Raw genomic sequence first — 16,454 nt, 5'->3', positions numbered from 1 at the left:
CCTACCAAAGTCCCAGCCTCAAAACTTTCTAGTCAGACATGATATATTTTGTCACAGTGACATTCCAAAGCCTTATGTGTTTTATTTACCTTAAAGAGATTCTCCATTCTCCCAGCAGCATGGCTGTTTGTGCACACCCCTCAGCTTGCATCTATAGGGACAGGCAAACATCATTGCTTCAGTTTTACAGTGATTTACAGATGAGAGTCGTCATCCCCAGAAAGCTGGGCAATGACTGTAGGCACATTGTCCCTGGCAAGAGTAGAGAAAATATTGGCATAGCAGTGAACTGTACAAGTGCATGCTGAAGTCTCTTCAGGATGCTATAATGAGAATAGAGCTGCTCTTGAGTTAAACACAAAGACATGCCAAATGCTATATTGAACATGTCCTATTACACAACCCATGAACTCATAAAAATTTGGTCTCCTTCAGTTCCTGAGTTTCCTGCCTCTTTCCTCCCTGCCTATGTCTTTGTTTTCCTCACAAAGCAGAGTTCAGTGATTTCCTGTACCTCCCTTACATCCCATTACCCTTAAAGCAACATTGCTTGACTGCAATAAAGATCCATCTCAAAACTGAAGAAAGCAGTGAAAACAACAGCTGTTAGCCAAGACTGATTCCAAACAAAAAGAGTCTCAGGGCTCACATGTACTCATGTCAGCAGGAAAAGGTGGAAGGAAGCATGTAGACCGTTACCTCCGAGCTCGTAAACACCGAGCAAGTTACTATTCTCCTCCACCTCTTCCTCACCCACCCTCATCTGCTCCACCTGCTGCTCCTGTACTGCCAGCAGGCTGCAGTCACCCCTGCCCCAGCCACTCTCCCAAACAGCTCCATGCTCCTCTAACCTCTTCACCCTGGAATCCTCTCTGATATCCTCTGCAAGACGCAGCCTCTTGTTTCCCTTTTGCTTTCTCATTGCTTTCCTACTTGCCAGAAGACCAGGTCCTCAGCCCCTCCTGACCCTTCCTGTCCTGCCTGAGAGCCTCGGGAACGTTTGGGAGCGTGAGGCTTGGGACAAAGGGCAGTGTTGGGGCTGTGCCTGTACCAGGACATTGCTTTCCTGATAGTCATATGTGCGTATTTTGCACATGGTCATATATTTCAAAGCAGGGAGTTTTATCCTCTGACACAGGGGCTCTGCACCAGGCACCGCACAGCAACAGCATCACCAATGAAACTGCTTCCATTCCTAGGTAGGTGAAACCTCTGTCTCTGGGGAGTGTGTGGCAGGTGAGAAGGGAGTGGGATCTGACAAGGAGAAATTATTATACTGGGGGTGGTTGAAAGCTGCTGGGCACACAGGATTGGAAATCCCTGTAGCTTTGATCAGTGCTGCTGCTGGGTTGGTAATTGCATGGTTAGGATCATCCCAAAACCAAACCCCAAATGCCTGTCTCTCTCACTGTGGCTTTTGTACTGAAAAAAAACCAGAAACATTGTGAGTTTCTGTGCATTTGTTTTTGGTATTTTTCCTTCTCTCTCTCCATCTGCTTAGGAAATGTTTAGATTTCACATGCTGAAAACAGTAAAATGACAACAGAATCAACAGGTTTCTGTTTTAATCCCTGTGGAAGACAGTCTCTCCTCTCAGAAACACAGAGAAAATGTGAAATTTCTTGATATCTAAATTGACTTGGATTATATATAATTATTTTTAAATTGTGTGTAACTTTAAGTCTTTTGAAATTTTTGTGAAGTCTTAATTTTTCCAAGAAAATAACATCTTGATGAGATTTCATGCGGCAATGAAACTGTAACACCAGGCTAGTAAAAATCCAGAATGACATTTAGGTAGGGAAAGGCAAAACTGCAGGGAAAGACAGCACCCAGATGGATCTTTGTGTTCTGCAACTTTCACTACATCCTGTAGTCAGCAGTTTGTAAACTACAAAGTTAACAATTTGTAAACTACTAAGTAAAAAACGTACTTTCCTTTCTGAGCTAAATGCCTTATATCTAACCAGTTATAGGGTGAGTGATCTGTAAGCTTTCTCAAAAGAAGAAATCCCTTTTTTTCTTTGTGCTGAAAACCATATAAATTCAAACAATAGGGAAGTAGTTATGGTGTTTTGAGAGATTAAATTTAAATAATTTGCCACACCATAAATAACTTTTAAACCGTGTTATCATAATGATGTAAATATGTGGCATTTCATATTAATCTACCAGACCATACCTATGTGTTAGCTTCAGAAGAAAGGGAGTTCTTATAAGGATAAAAAGTGTGATCAGGGGAACCTTCTTTGGTGCTTTTCCCTCGAACACGTAGGGCAGTTTGGATTACACTCCATACATAATTCAGAGTGCAAATAAATGCCTGGGCTTTACTGGAAACTACTAGAGAGCTTTGAAAGCCATCCAAATGTTTCCCCCGATCACTGAGTTACTTCTATGCAGTTTACCAATTTTATACTGATTGAGAACACATTTGAGTTGTTTATCTGTGGTGTCTGCTGTTCTACCAAAGATGCCCCTGTAGCTGGTAGCCTTTGTTCAATCCTGCAGTACAACTGAGTCTGTGATGATGCTTACTGGAATACATCCATTTTGTGGAAACCTTTGGCCCAGATCTTGTTTTAGAGCTCAGAATAAAGGTTTTAGATAATTAAACAAGTCTGGTTTTCCTTTGTTCCAGTTTTGATTTCCAGTCTGCTGGACTATGGCTGCACTTCTCCAAGCTGCAACATGACATGCCACAAAGATGCCAGGTGTGAAGTTCAGGGTGGGACAACAGGCTGCTATTGCTCCCAAGGATACACAGGAAATGGCATAACAGTCTGTAAAGGTAAACAGATTTTACCTATACGGTTTTTGTTATGTGCTCACTTGAAAAACTTACCCAAGAGCCCATGAGCTCAAGGATTAAACTTTATGTCACAGCAGTGTCCTACACTAATATGTCTTCAAAGCCAAAAATTTTAATATTTTCTGAGAAACTGTAGAAATTATGGTCAGCTTGGTGTTTTGATATAGATTGCCGTGTATCTCAGTTGAGTATGACCTGTTTCCCAGCTTTTCCATGAGAGCTGCTAACTAATCTTTGCTGATTTACCTTCAGCAATTTCCCTTGTGACTCAGGATTTCTCAGCTTAGGGCTGGTGTGGTGGCTACTGCACAGCCCTCAGCTCCCAGCCTCACACACAGCACTTGGCCACTCTTCCCAGCAGCTGATCACCATCAAGTAACAGCTCCTGGGCTGCTCTAGGAAACCAAGGAGGTGTGTATGCCACAGAGACATGCTAGTGTTGATTTTTTTACTACAGCTTCTTGCCAGAGAAATATGCCAGAAGTCCTATTAAGTGATCTACTTTAGGATGACTCTGTCTTTCATCTAAAGAAAAGGATATTTTCCCCACCTTCATATTTGAGTTTTCTTCCACAATGAATAGCTCTAATATTTATTTTCACTGTTAGGTATGGCTATGTCCAGCTGCAGACAGGCTCAAATGAATCTTGTCAGTTTTCAGTATCCTGAGAAGTAGTTATGAGAAGTAACCATCTACCAGGTCAGTTTTTGTGTTTCAAGCATCTCGGGAAATTTAGCAGTTACTACTTAGCAGTAACCCTTTGGTTTGGTATGAGTGTAGGAAAGCAACCCACAGGTATTTTGAAGTTTTGTAGCTTATTTGCCATGCTGTGCTTGGAAGTGTGTTTGTTTAAGAAGATTTAAAATGCAAAAGCCTTTTTTCTAAGGCCTTCTTTTTTTGTTTATAAGGTGAGAATGTTTAAACGGAAACATAGATGGCTAAAATAACCAAAAATGAGGAATCACAAAATCATAGAATAATTTAGTTTGGAAGAGACTTCTGTAGGTCATCTGGTCCAGCTCCCCACTCAGAGCAGGTTCAACTTAGGTAGCTTAGGGCTTTCACCAGCTGAGTTTTGAGTATCTCCAAGGATGAAACCTGCACCCTTCTGCACCCTTGTTTCAGTGTCTGACCAATTGTGAAAATGTTTTTTCTGATATCTGGTTGAGGTTTCTCTTGTTGCAGCTTGTTACTTTTCCTTCCCATGTGTGCACTTACCACTGTACATCTCTAATAATAGTTTAGCTTCATCTCCTCCATAAGCCCTTGTGACCTCCCATTAAGTAATGTAGGCAGCGTTATTATTTGCCCTTTGCCTTTCCTTCTAAAGTCTGAACAAACACTGTTCTGTCAGTCTCTTCTTTGCATCAAGTTTCATGTAGTTTCTAAATCTATTGCTTGAATTTAATGCTAACCTTGCTGTGATAGGTTAATCCTTATTTGTCTATCAAGCTATTTGTCAAAAGAAAGTAAGAAATAGCCTTCACAACACTGGTTTTGCTCTTGCACTAGTTCAGTTGGAGTACCATGAAAGTCAGCTGGTTTGAACAATAAATGCACATCATATTTGCAGAGTCAAGGGCCTACACTTGTGAATAATGCAGAGAAAGAAGCAAAACAAGTCAATTTTAGCAACACTGCCTGGTATAAATCAAACTAGCATTTACTTACCTAGCATCATCTGGTAGCCACTACATTGTCTGTACTGGTCTAGAAAGTCTGCGATTATGAATAATCAATTAAATTTGCAGTAAGGATACCTGTTGTTCTCTCTGCCATGATTGATTTTCTTAAACCCATCCATTATATATGCACCTATTATAATGTTATTAAATCCAAATTTGTGAGGACAGATCTATCTTGTCTTCCATGCTCTTTTTTTTCTCATATAATACCTTTTTCTTACTTTCCCTTTTACCTGTATTTTCTTAGAGAAATCTTCATTCAAATTTCATCAAAACATTTATTGAACAGTTAAAGAAAATTCAGTGCAGTGAAATATGCATTCACAAATCTTGTTAATCCATTAATTGTTTATTAAGAATTATACTCATTGTTTGAAAACTCAGTCTTTAAAATAAATTTTCCAAAGTCAGTCCAGGCAAACAAGATACTAGATGTATTTGTGGTACATTGCAGTCAAGTGGCAATGGTTTGAAGCAAGTCTCATGTCTGGAGACCAACATTTTCTCTATTAAAATACCTCAACAGCCACCAAAGTCACTTACCCTCCAGCAAAGCAGCAAAGTTTATATCAGAACTGTGTGGCTGCTGGCCCTGAAAGAGAGACAAGGTTTCTCTAGGGCAGCCTGTAACATGGTGCATTACTAATATTGTGCAGGAGTCCTCTAATAGCATAAAAAAATAACCAGAATTTTTATTGGGTAGGTTCTATAAAGGATTAGAAACGTAGGCTACACCCTATCATGAATAGTTTAAAGCTGTGAAAACATAAAGCAAAGCCTCAGTTGTTTAATGATGTATGAGATCTTGCTGTTCTGTGTGGCAAAAGCAGCAGGTGTATCTGCTGTTCTAGAGATAGCTACCCATTTTTATTCAGTTAATAATCTTAGGCTTTTACAATGATAGTGCAGTCACCTTCAAAGGAGATCATCAATTATGTGCTAATACAGGCATTTTCGAAAGAGCCTATGTAGTACATTATGTTTACATATTTGCCCTTTTTTGTTATTTAGATAGGCTGTGAGAATCATAATTACTGTCAACAACATTAGTAATTTTGCATAATGTAGAACTAACTTCTTCATTGTGGTTATCCTGGTAGACAATTAAATCAGAACAGTCATTGCCTTGAGACTTTCTTCTGAAACAAGCAATTCAAATTCTTCCTCCTTATAAACATGTTGAACAGAAAATGTTCATTGTCAGGTTAGTCCTCTTAAGCTTTCATAGCTGAGAAATTCTTCATTTTTATTTATAGGTACATTCTTACAGTCAAAGGTTTATATTTGTTTCTCTACTTTCACTTGCTTGTAACACCTCTTAAATACTTGTAAAAGTTATTTCTTTGCTAGCCCTGTCTTTTCACTGTGACACAGACATTTTCCCTTGAGTTTTCTGTGCTGCAAAAGGCAATAATGGCAATAATGTCCTCTTATTTCTTATCTCTTATGCTATTTCCTAGCACCATTATTGATGAATCATGAATCACTGATGTCAACATACCTTAGGAATGGGGTTTGTTAGTTTTGACTTTGCTCCCTTTGCCAGCTGGCTAAGTGACTGCAGAGAGCTCAAGATTATTGGATTTGCTGTGTATAGATAAAGACACATAGATATGAATTTAATTTCCTGGTGTCAAAGTCATGGCTTTTAAAATAATTATCCTTTTACAATCTTTCCCACAAGATTTCAACCACTTTAAATTAGGTCATGTTTTGGACTTTCTGAAGGCATACTTTGGCCACTCTAACAAAAAGCTAATCCTCTTCATAATCTCATTGTCTTCAGCAAGAATATATGCAGGAATGCACATAGTCAGGAGAATAACTGATTGTGGTATCTGGCCTATTTTATATATTGGAATTATAACTTACAGAGCAATAAATTCCCTCTGTATAGTATCTTCCAGAAAGCCATAAATGAGTCACCTTGTCAAGCTTTACACCTCTGAGGTACAAAATACTATCCCAGTCTCCTTAACTTTTCTTTTGTATTTATATTCCTTATTTTATGTAGTATTAAATAAGAGAGAATGGCCTCTGATAGTACATCTATTTGCTTTTTAGGGCTGTTCTTGGGCAGATGTGTATTCTGCTTGTAATGCACAAGGCTTTAGCTTCACAATATCACACACCTAATTAAAGTAACATGGGCTAAAGCTCTTGGCATAAAAAATAAAGATATACCCAGAAACAACTGATTTATAGACAAGTTAACTTCCTCTCATGTAAAAATCCTATGGAATTTTACAGATAAATAGAATATATTTGCCATTTGTAAAACTATTTCTTTATATAAGAAGAGTTGGACATATAAATTAGGTGTTGTTCATAATTCCAGCTTTCTTCTGAAAGAAAATTAAAGGAAATGAACAAAATTTTAGATCCTTGAAAAAAGATAAGGGTAGAAGTAAAACTTCATAGAAGCCAATATTTTATTTTTAAAACAAAGGGGAAAATGAGTTGGCATCAGTGATGCTTTCCTAAGCAGCTCTGCTGTTTCAAATGCTGGCTGCTTCTTGATTGCTGACTGCCAATTTGCTGCTTTGCTGGCACACTGCAGGAAATTAAAGTAAACAGTGTGATCACAGTGTTTACTTTAACTTTGTAAAATACGGAAGGAAAATGAAGCAGTGCTGTTTGTTCCAGGAGGGTAGGCAGGCAAGCAGGAAAAGCCTGAACACAATATCCCTCCCAGATATCCCTACACAATATTCTCTTGTAAATGTCACTTGCAAATTATACTGCAAGATTAATCAGTGTTACTTGTAAAATAGTTACAGCTCTTCCAGAAATATTGAGCAAGGACTTAGGCTGTCGGAGAAACCTCCTATTGGGGCAAGGCAGTAAGTCTCTTTCTGAAGTGCAGTGTAGGAGGATTTATCATTTTACAGAAGTAAAAAGTAATTCAGTGCAAAATGGTATTTTGTATCAAAATACAGAATCCCTGTTAGAGCACAGGGCAATTTGTATAAATCCAGCTGAATCAAATTGAAAGCATGCTCAATATCTGAACACAAACATATTTTCTTGTTTTATGGAGGGTCAAAATACAAACTCTGGCTTTTGCCAGCTATAAAAAGAAGTTTTCCTGTGAGACCTCAGTTCCTTGTTCTAACATGATGTTGCTGAGTCCCACCATTGACTTTAATTGCAGTCACTGAATTTGTTTGGATTCACTGGTGTCATTGTTGCCATTCTGCGGCACCCAATTTGTGTGTAGCTTTTATGGAGGGAATTTTTGCTTTCAAATTAAAATGACCCTGTAAAACCACTGTGTATAATCATTTTATTCTATCCAAAATTGTTCTTCAATAGAAAATTATTTCATTTAAATGTTGATTCACAAAAGGAGATTTTTTTTTTTTTAACAGCAGGCATACATCACTGGATGTCACTTCTGTGTTTACCAAATAGTCTGAAATCACTGATATGGAAGATCCAATCCACACACTTCCTAAATTCATTTCACTGCTATCAGTTACCACAAGCTATAAAAAGGCAAATTGCAGCTGCTCTAACATAGCACAGCAGGAGAAAGATATGCCTTAGCCAAATGTTAACAGGGCTCAACTCAGCATGTGACAGCTTGGAAAACTTGGGATGTGCTATACAGGGGGCCAAAGAAGATCACTAATTCCCAACCCTTTTGATATGCTCTTTACCCTTTTTCCTTTCCCCTTCTCTTCCTGCACCTCCTAATCTCTACTTCTTTGCCTCTAAATTCTGCTGGAGCTTTTACATGGTTTCAGGGAAGAAGCAGGAGTCACCTTCGAATTCAGAATTCCTACTGTAGGTTTAGGTGTTGGGCATTTTGGTGATCCCAAGATTTGTTGGGACACACCATTCTGTTTGTTGCATATTTAGGTATTATATTTAACTTAGCCCATGGCTTCAGGGCTCCTCTCCAGGGGATAGAAAGTTTTCTTCCCTTGTGTCTTCTTTGGTAATAATACAGCTGAATGGTTTTTTACTTTTCATGAAGTGCAGAGATTGACTGCTGAGCTGTGAGATGTTACCCAGCTGAGGTATCTTGATTTCACATTCCAGATTTAACCTGTAGGCAGATCATGGAATTGAAAAGTCTGGATAAATTAACTGGGAGGATTTGATTTTCTGGTGCATAACATTCCACTTGCCTAGGAAAGTGCTGGTGTTAATGTTCACATAGCAGGTTCCTGGCCATTTGGGGACCTACGGCTTTATGTATGTCTTTTGCCTTTTCATGTGCAAGATGTCACACTTTCTGTGAATTTGGGAAGGGCTTGATGGCTGTGATGTCTGTAGGCTGCTGGGGACTAACCAGCTGTTGTATGGTTGCCTTCCAGCCACAAAGGATGGAGTTATGTTTATGTTCCTGAAAATAGCCATAGCCTTGGCTAACAGTATTAGTCAAAACAGCTTCTGTAGCCTTGAATTTATTTTTTATAGCTATATTCAAATTATGTTTTAGTTGAATTTTTTAAGAGTAGGTCAGGAATTTGAAAGGGGAGCATTGGTTACAACAGTGCCTGGTGATGCATGAGAACAGGAGTCAGGAAGAAAGCAGTGCAGGATGTCTGGAGTAACAATACAACCCTGCTGAATAAGGTGAGGTGGTGGCTGCCTCACTCCAATTGTCTTAAATGGCTGAGTCCATAAAATTTTGACTCAAAGCGTTTTATGCATCCAAAGTGCCAAATCCAGAAATGAAGAAATCTCTCCCAGTTTCCCATTCAAATGAGAGAGACAGAGAATCTTCAGAGGGTTAGCTCTTCTTCCTACTGCCTACACAGTTCACCTGGGCCAAAGGCACAGCCCACCATAAATATTTTAAAGATTGACCCGAACTTTTAGAAGCCTTGAACAATATCCATTTTAGGGACTTTATAGATAGATTCATTACATTCACAGATTTGAGCCAAAGGAAAAAAAAAAAAAACCTCTATTTTTTTATGTGTTTTGTTTATATTTTATTGAAATGTTACATTGAGCATGACTAAAATACAGTAATGAATTTTTGAAAGAACAAGAAAGAAACAAAACTTCCTCTTGTTATATCTTTAATCATAGCCAGACTCTCTTTTAAATTAGTCCTGATTGCATCTAAAAAGAGTTTTTAAAATGTGTGTAGATGATGTGGTAGAAAAGATTTATTTGTCTCTCTCAAAAATTTACCCAAACTTTTAGGCTGATCATCTGCACTTGGATGGTTTCTTACTTGTTTAATTCAAAATGTGTTTTAACCCTTGCCAAATAACGCTAATTTCCTTTCTTGAGAAAATACTCCTTTCATCCTGCTTTATGGTACTAAGAATCAATATGTTACATGTTCAGAGGATGCGGGAAAATTAATTTAAGGAGCTATAAACTTGTTATTTCAGAGTTTGCTTACTTTGTGTTTACCAGAGATATGAGTCCCTTCCTGTGTCTCTAACATCTGAAGTAGTCCCAGGAGGTCCAACGGTAACAATATGTTCTTCTCATTTGCTGATTTGAAGTAAAAGAATGAAAAGTATTTCCTGAACATGTATACTCATACATGTATATTAAATGCACACAAACATGTACACAGGGACCTGTGTATAAGTAGGCATGTGAATAAAAACAGACTTTTCTATGAAAAAAGAGTAAGGTAATCTCAAATTTGTCAGTTTTACTCATTTTGTGACTGTATAGTCAAAATAAGCTTTTGTTAAGGAAAGAACAGGATTTATTGTAGAGAAAATGCTTCCATACATTCCATTTCCTTGAGACTTCTCAGCCTAGGCTTGCCCATGGTAGAGGCTGCTGCAGCCATCAGACTGCGCAGCTGCCTTTGGGCCATGAAGCCACAGAACAGGGGATGTATCATCAGGAATTACACACATAAGTGATGATGTCATTTCTGCACAGCTATGCTGATTTACATCTAATCTCCTATGCTCATTTCACTTTTTTCTCTATAACTTTATATTGAACTCATAGAGTTTGATTGCAGAAAAGTGCTCTCTTTGGGATTTTATGTACTTATGATCTTATGTTCTCTGTGGGATTTTTTTTTTTTGCCTTTTCTTAAATTGTTGTCTTTTATTTTCTCCTGCCAGAATATACTGGCCAGGAGTGGTGAAGTTGCATGTAACCACATTTGAAATGTGTAATTTATCTAGGATGATATGCTGGTGCACAATTTTTCTGTGGATGACTGTGAAAAATTGCCGACTGAGCTGCTGGCAGAGTGAATATCAAACCCAGCTCAGCCCTGTGTGTACGAAAGAGTTTAAGAAGGTAATTGACACTTTGGACCTCTATTTGCCAAAGAAAGAGATAATGACGTTCTCCAAGAAGATTAGAATCTAACCAAACATTGTGCTCTAAATATAGAGCACAAAGCCAGGTGATGTTTGTGAAAATGCTGCTGGGCTGCAAGAGAGGGAGGGGGCTGAAGGACTGCAATTTTGCACTGTATATTTTTTAGGTACACAGATTTAATTTAGAGATTATGGCTTGAAAATGAAATTTACAGTATGTGTGGTTTTCGGTGATAAGAAATTGATTTTGTGACCTTGGTGCACACTAATTGAAATATCTGGCACTGTGTTTAGCTGAGGTTAAAGGAAGCCATATATGCTTGGAGCCGCATTCTTCTTTCACCTTGAACTGCGTGGTTAATCACAGCCCCAGTCATGGGCAGGAAGGAAGCTGCTGTTTCACTGGGGTACAAGGAAGCTGAATAATCTCTGCTCATTGTCTAAGGGATAGCTTGTTGTGTGATTACTTCTGGCTGGGCTTAGGAGATACACGATTACTTTAAAATGGAGAATTCTGGTGTAATTAACATTCAAGGAGCACCAGAGGCCAAAGCCTCAACAGCAGCAGACAGGCCGAGGTGCCGGAGGTTCTCCTTCCACCTGCCCACCACAAACCTAGCTGCTCCTCCTAGCTGAGACACCTCTGGCCTGTGCTCTCTGACCCTGTGCCAGGACAGGAAACAGGGCAAAGGTTCCCTGGCTGTGTTCTGCTGCGTGCTGTTCCAGTGGCACAGAGCACTCCACCCCTGGACGGATCCTCCTGTGTATCCTTCTGCTCTAAAGGCTGGTTGCACATTGAGGAACAGCAGCTCTGTCCCGAGGAACTCTGCTGGTGAGGTTTTGATTGAATATGTTCTGTTTAATTTCACTGGGTTTCCGCCTTAGCTTGGACATGTACAACTGTGACACTCTGAGATTGTCTATAAAATAGTGTGGTAGGGCGTCCCATTATTTTGCTTATTATTTAATGTTACACATTTGCTAAGCTGGCACGGGATCTTGTTTTTCCAAAAGGAAAATGAAAGCTCCTGAAAAGCCTTGACAATAAATGGTTCAAATGTGTTCAAAACAGCCAAGTCTAATCTTTGTTTATGTTACTAGGCTTCATTTTTTATGTTTATGTTACTAGGCTTCATGTAATGGTGTTGCAATAAAGAAAAACAGTTCTTCAGGATATGCACTGGCTTTTATGTTTTATTTGTAATGAAAGCTAGGCACATAGGCAGCAATCTACATAAGTTACAGTGAGGGAGAACATAAGCTTGGATGGTGATTTGCATGTTTATAAATTTACTTTTTATTTCTTGCACAGTGTCTGAATCTCAATTTTAAAAAATGTGAAATTAGCCTGAGATATTGCAGATTTTATCCCCAGAATTTTGCCAGTGGAAGACATATAGAAAAGGTGAATTCATCCTACACTAGGAGACCATTGTCCCATCTGTGCAGATGAGCTGTGGGTCTCTTCCCACAGCCATTGTCCTGTCTTCTCATGTTCAGTCCCCCAGCTGGAACAGAGTACAGCCATCTTCACTGCCCTCCTAATGTTATAGGGAGCTTTGGGTACCCCCAAAGCTCAAAAGGGCCTTGGCTCCCAGTCTGCGTCAGGAGTGTCATGGCAGGCAGGGAGATATTGCAGCAATAATCTCTGCATCACATGGCAGGCATCACTGATGCCTGTAACATCAGAGGTCCTGATGAAATGCCAGAGAAACTTCAGGGTGTTGTCATGGACTGAAAGAGAAATTCAGATAAGCTCTGCAGGCCTGAATAGGAGCTCTGAGTCCAGCATTTTTTCCTTGTTGTGATAGGAAAGGAGTAGGTGGAAAATTGTATTACAATGAAGGCTTTGCCTTTCTTTTTCTCTTGAATAAATCATTTTCATGGGTAACATTGATCCTAAGGAAGCTCTACCTTTCCAAAATCAGCCTGTAAGGAGTTCAGAAGGGAGAGGAAACTGGAGGTACTCAGACAGAGAGTTTCAGGCCCTTTGTTCCTATCCAAAATGTTCCATTATTTAGAGCTATGATGAAGCATGCATCAATTCATAAATATGACCCACTGTGTAATATAAAAAATATCAATATTTTTCTCCCATTGTGTCAGGGATATCTGGTGCATACAGAAAGACTTTCATCTCCTTAGCTACCGCAGAGAAAATGGGAAAGGCAAACAGCCTTCAAAAGTGACTCAAAAGCAGAGATGAGGAGAAGTTTCTAAAACTTAACACAGCTTTTCATCTGAGCAGATCAAAATAGAAACTGTGCAGGGCACCAGTTGTAAACCATGCAGAACTACAATTTGGCTTCTTTTTCAGTGTTGTCGTGCAAATCTTGGTATGGTGATTCCAGAACTCTTTCATCATACTCAGCTTTATGGTTAAAATCTAGGAAACGCATAGTGAAGCTGCCTTTAGAAAATGAGGTCACTTCAGGGATGCATCATATGGCATCACTGGTCTCACAGAAGTCAAATATTCAGCCCTAGGTGTGTTGAGCTCCATTTATATCATTTTACACACAACATCTCGGGTTTAGGTGGATGTCAAAGGAGAGACTGGAATAGTATTTACACAGCTGTAGACTGAAGAAAAAAAATAACTGTTAACTGAACTTTTTGTATTTCCTATTGAATAAACAGGCAGTATGTTAATACCATCAAATGCTTCTTGTTTGAGCAGAGGGATGTGCTATAAAACCTCAGAGCTTTATATCTGTGCTTAGAGAAAACTACTGGAGCTTTCATTAGCTGTAAACTGCTCTTGAATTATTACTCAAGTTTTGGCCTTAGACTGATCACCATACAGGAAACTTTTAAGCTGACAAAGGCACCTCACGGAATGCCATGCGGACAGCAACATTCCATTTTGAGCTTGATATTCAGCTAGTAAGGAGCCTGTGCTGCAATATGGACATCTGGCTCTGAGAGCTGCAAGGGAAATCCAGGAGCAGGGCTATTGCTGCCTTCACTGGCAGTGTGGTAAAAATAGACCTGCTGCCTCTGTTCTTGTAGCAGCAAGCAGTGGCAAGAGCACGGATGAGTACAGTCAGGTGTTTTATGATGGTTTCCTGCAGAAGAGGTGATGCTGATGACATTCCTCCAGCAGGGAGGTAGGTGACTTACGATTAAGTCTCACTAGCCACAATGGCTGTTGGACACAAAGCCACAGTTAGGGATGAATTTTCCAAAGGAATATATGTTGAGCACTTTTGAACTCTCTGGCTCTATCTGAGGCGCCTAAAGGAGGACTGAGTTGTTTCAAAAGAATACTCCCAGTTGTGGATGCCAAGCAATTGAAAATCTGTCCCTGAAGTGCCTTTTATTTCCCTATCATCTGATGGCAGTTTTGGGTTTTTGATTGATTTATTTCTTTATTTTTAACTGTAAAGACCTTTTAATTAGGGAGAGGAACTATATAAATGAGCTGGAGCTGCTGGTGGTAGCAGCTCCTTGCCATTAGAGATTGGGCCATTAAATAAGTAGATAATGTCCTCCTTATTGAGGAGATTTAGAAAATCATAAGGATTTTGCATTATTACAGTGTTTAGCATTCACAAATGGAGTTAAAAAAAAAAAACCCATAATGGCAATTTTCATTAGCTGCAATGCATGTGGAGGGCTCTTTTCTTTCTTTGAACAGCCAAACACTAAACAATTCCTAAATCCCTCCTTGTTACTTATGTTTTCTTCTTGGTGGTTAAAAACCCCATAAAGCAGAAATTGAAGACTTGCTATTAAAATACTTGCTGACAGCTCCATTCAAAACATCCTTTCAAATAGTGCTATATCACATTGTGCTTCATCTGCTATTCTGATAGAGTTGCTCTAACAAGTACCTTCCTTCTTGGTTAGGGCCTATCTCTTTTTACTGGCAAATTCTTCCTTTAAACATTTTGCTGAATCTGAGCTCTAAACAAGCCTTTCTCTCTGGTGCTGTACTGTTTGTGTTGCAGAACACATGTAGCCCCTAAAAAGCACAGTGAGAGGCTTATTTGGCATGGAAAAAGGAGAAAACAGCAAGAGAAAGAAGCCCTAGCCTTTTTCCCCTCCTCACCTGTGTCGTATGGGTGCAAGCACCCTGTGAAATTAGCCCAAATCAGGGTTTGTGGCTCAGCATTGTGTCCCCAGGAGGGGACTGCACACCTCCTGGCACTGCTGGGCACTGGCTCTGCCAGGGCCAGACCCTGCAAAGCAGCACCACTGCAGCACCACTCTGCAGCCTCCACCAGCTGAAGACCAAACCCAGGAACATCCTGGGGATTAAGTGGTCCCCAGAGAATTTCACTGTTGAAGCTTGAAGTTAGAATTATTTACAGTCATTTTAACAGGACAACAGCTGCTCTTTACCTAGAGATGAGCCAAGAGCACTGAAAGAATTTGGATCTGAATTGCAGATGGATGGATTTCAATTTGATTCAAGTAGCTGGACTGCATGATTCTGTACTGTAAGCTCTCAAAGTCAGAGCTTGAGAGAAAAATCATTAATTTGGAAGCTGATACCCTGAAAGACTTTTATGAAGCAATATATTTTCATAGCAGACACAGATCAATTTAAAAGTAGTAATCAAGAGCCATGTGCTACGTGTTCACAGACAAAAAATGTAGGGAATCCAGCCAGAGCCAGACACTTAACATTCAGAGCATTCAGAGTAGTACTGAAGAAATTGCCTCTATGGAAAATAGTAGGGTTCAGAATTAAAGTATTGTGAATTTGTGAGATAATCACAATGCTGTGCAGACATAAAGATGCTGCCAGACTGCTGCCAGAAACTAGCTCAACATAACTTTTCTAGGCAAATTTGTGTTTAACTTCTGTAGAAACTTTGGAGAAAGGAAGAATCTCTACATATATTTAACTGAAAAATGTGTTAAATTCTTGAGAAAAGATGGAAAATTATAAGTTAACCGATTAAAAACACTTTTTATCATATTTGAAAGGCATTCTCTAAATTTAAAGTCACTATACAAGTTTTCATCAGATTCAGGCCTAGGTCCTCACCAGTCCTAAGAAATTTTAGATGTAACATTTGCTTAAAAATAAAGCATCCACACATTAGTGTTCTATGTCATGCAAGTAATTGCATTGCATAAACACAAAATTTATATTTACTTGGATAGTACTACAACTTAACTCCTCCTCAAAATTTTTAACTTTGCTCCCTAAGTAGTCTCTTTGGCAATACTTACATGAAAAAAAATAGAAGCCACTAGCAGTGATAGGTATTTCAAAAGGTGGATTAAAATCATCTCTTATCAGCTCCTCAAACATTTGGGATTTGTGCTTGGAGCCAGGCATGGTTTTTGTTCCTCTGCTGAAGTCGTCCTCTGTCATGACTTAAAGCAGCCTGAAGAGATTTTCTGTGTGTTACATACACTTTCTTAGGTTGATTTTGCTCTAGTTTTCCATATCGGTGTTTACCAGTCAGGAAGGAAAGTAAGGAATAGTATCATCTTTGATGGATACCTTTGTTTTAGCTGACATGTTAAGGTATTTGGTGTGTCATGGTTTAACCCCAGCCAGCGACTCAGGCACACACAGCAGCTGCTTTGCCTTCCCCAGTGGGGCAGGGGAGAGAATCAGAAGAGTAAAAGTAGGAAAATTTGTAGGCTGAAAAAAAGACAGTTTCACAAGTACAGCAAGAGTCATGCACACAAGGAAAGCAAAAGAGGGCTTTCATTCAGCACTCCCA

General features: G+C 39.2%; 1 protein-coding gene across 2 annotated transcripts in view; it reads left to right on the top strand.

Moving 5' to 3' along the window:
• The first annotated feature begins 835 nt into the window (after positions 1–835).
• Positions 836–16,454, top strand: part of ADGRL4 (adhesion G protein-coupled receptor L4) — a 73,288-nt gene continuing 57,669 nt past the window's right edge. For both annotated transcript variants that reach the window (XM_053951087.1, XM_053951086.1), the window contains exons 1-2: positions 836–1,199; positions 2,642–2,791. In XM_053951087.1, the coding sequence (XP_053807062.1) occupies positions 1,178–1,199; positions 2,642–2,791 (172 nt within the window). In that variant the 5' untranslated portion in view covers positions 836–1,177. The remainder of the gene's footprint in view (positions 1,200–2,641; positions 2,792–16,454) is intronic.

The sequence above is a fragment of the Vidua chalybeata genome, chromosome 9 (assembly GCF_026979565.1).
Source record: "Vidua chalybeata isolate OUT-0048 chromosome 9, bVidCha1 merged haplotype, whole genome shotgun sequence".
NCBI classification, from domain to species: domain Eukaryota; kingdom Metazoa; phylum Chordata; class Aves; order Passeriformes; family Viduidae; genus Vidua; species Vidua chalybeata.
Note: the sequence above shows the minus strand (reverse complement) of the source record. Positions and strands in the feature narration are given on the sequence as shown.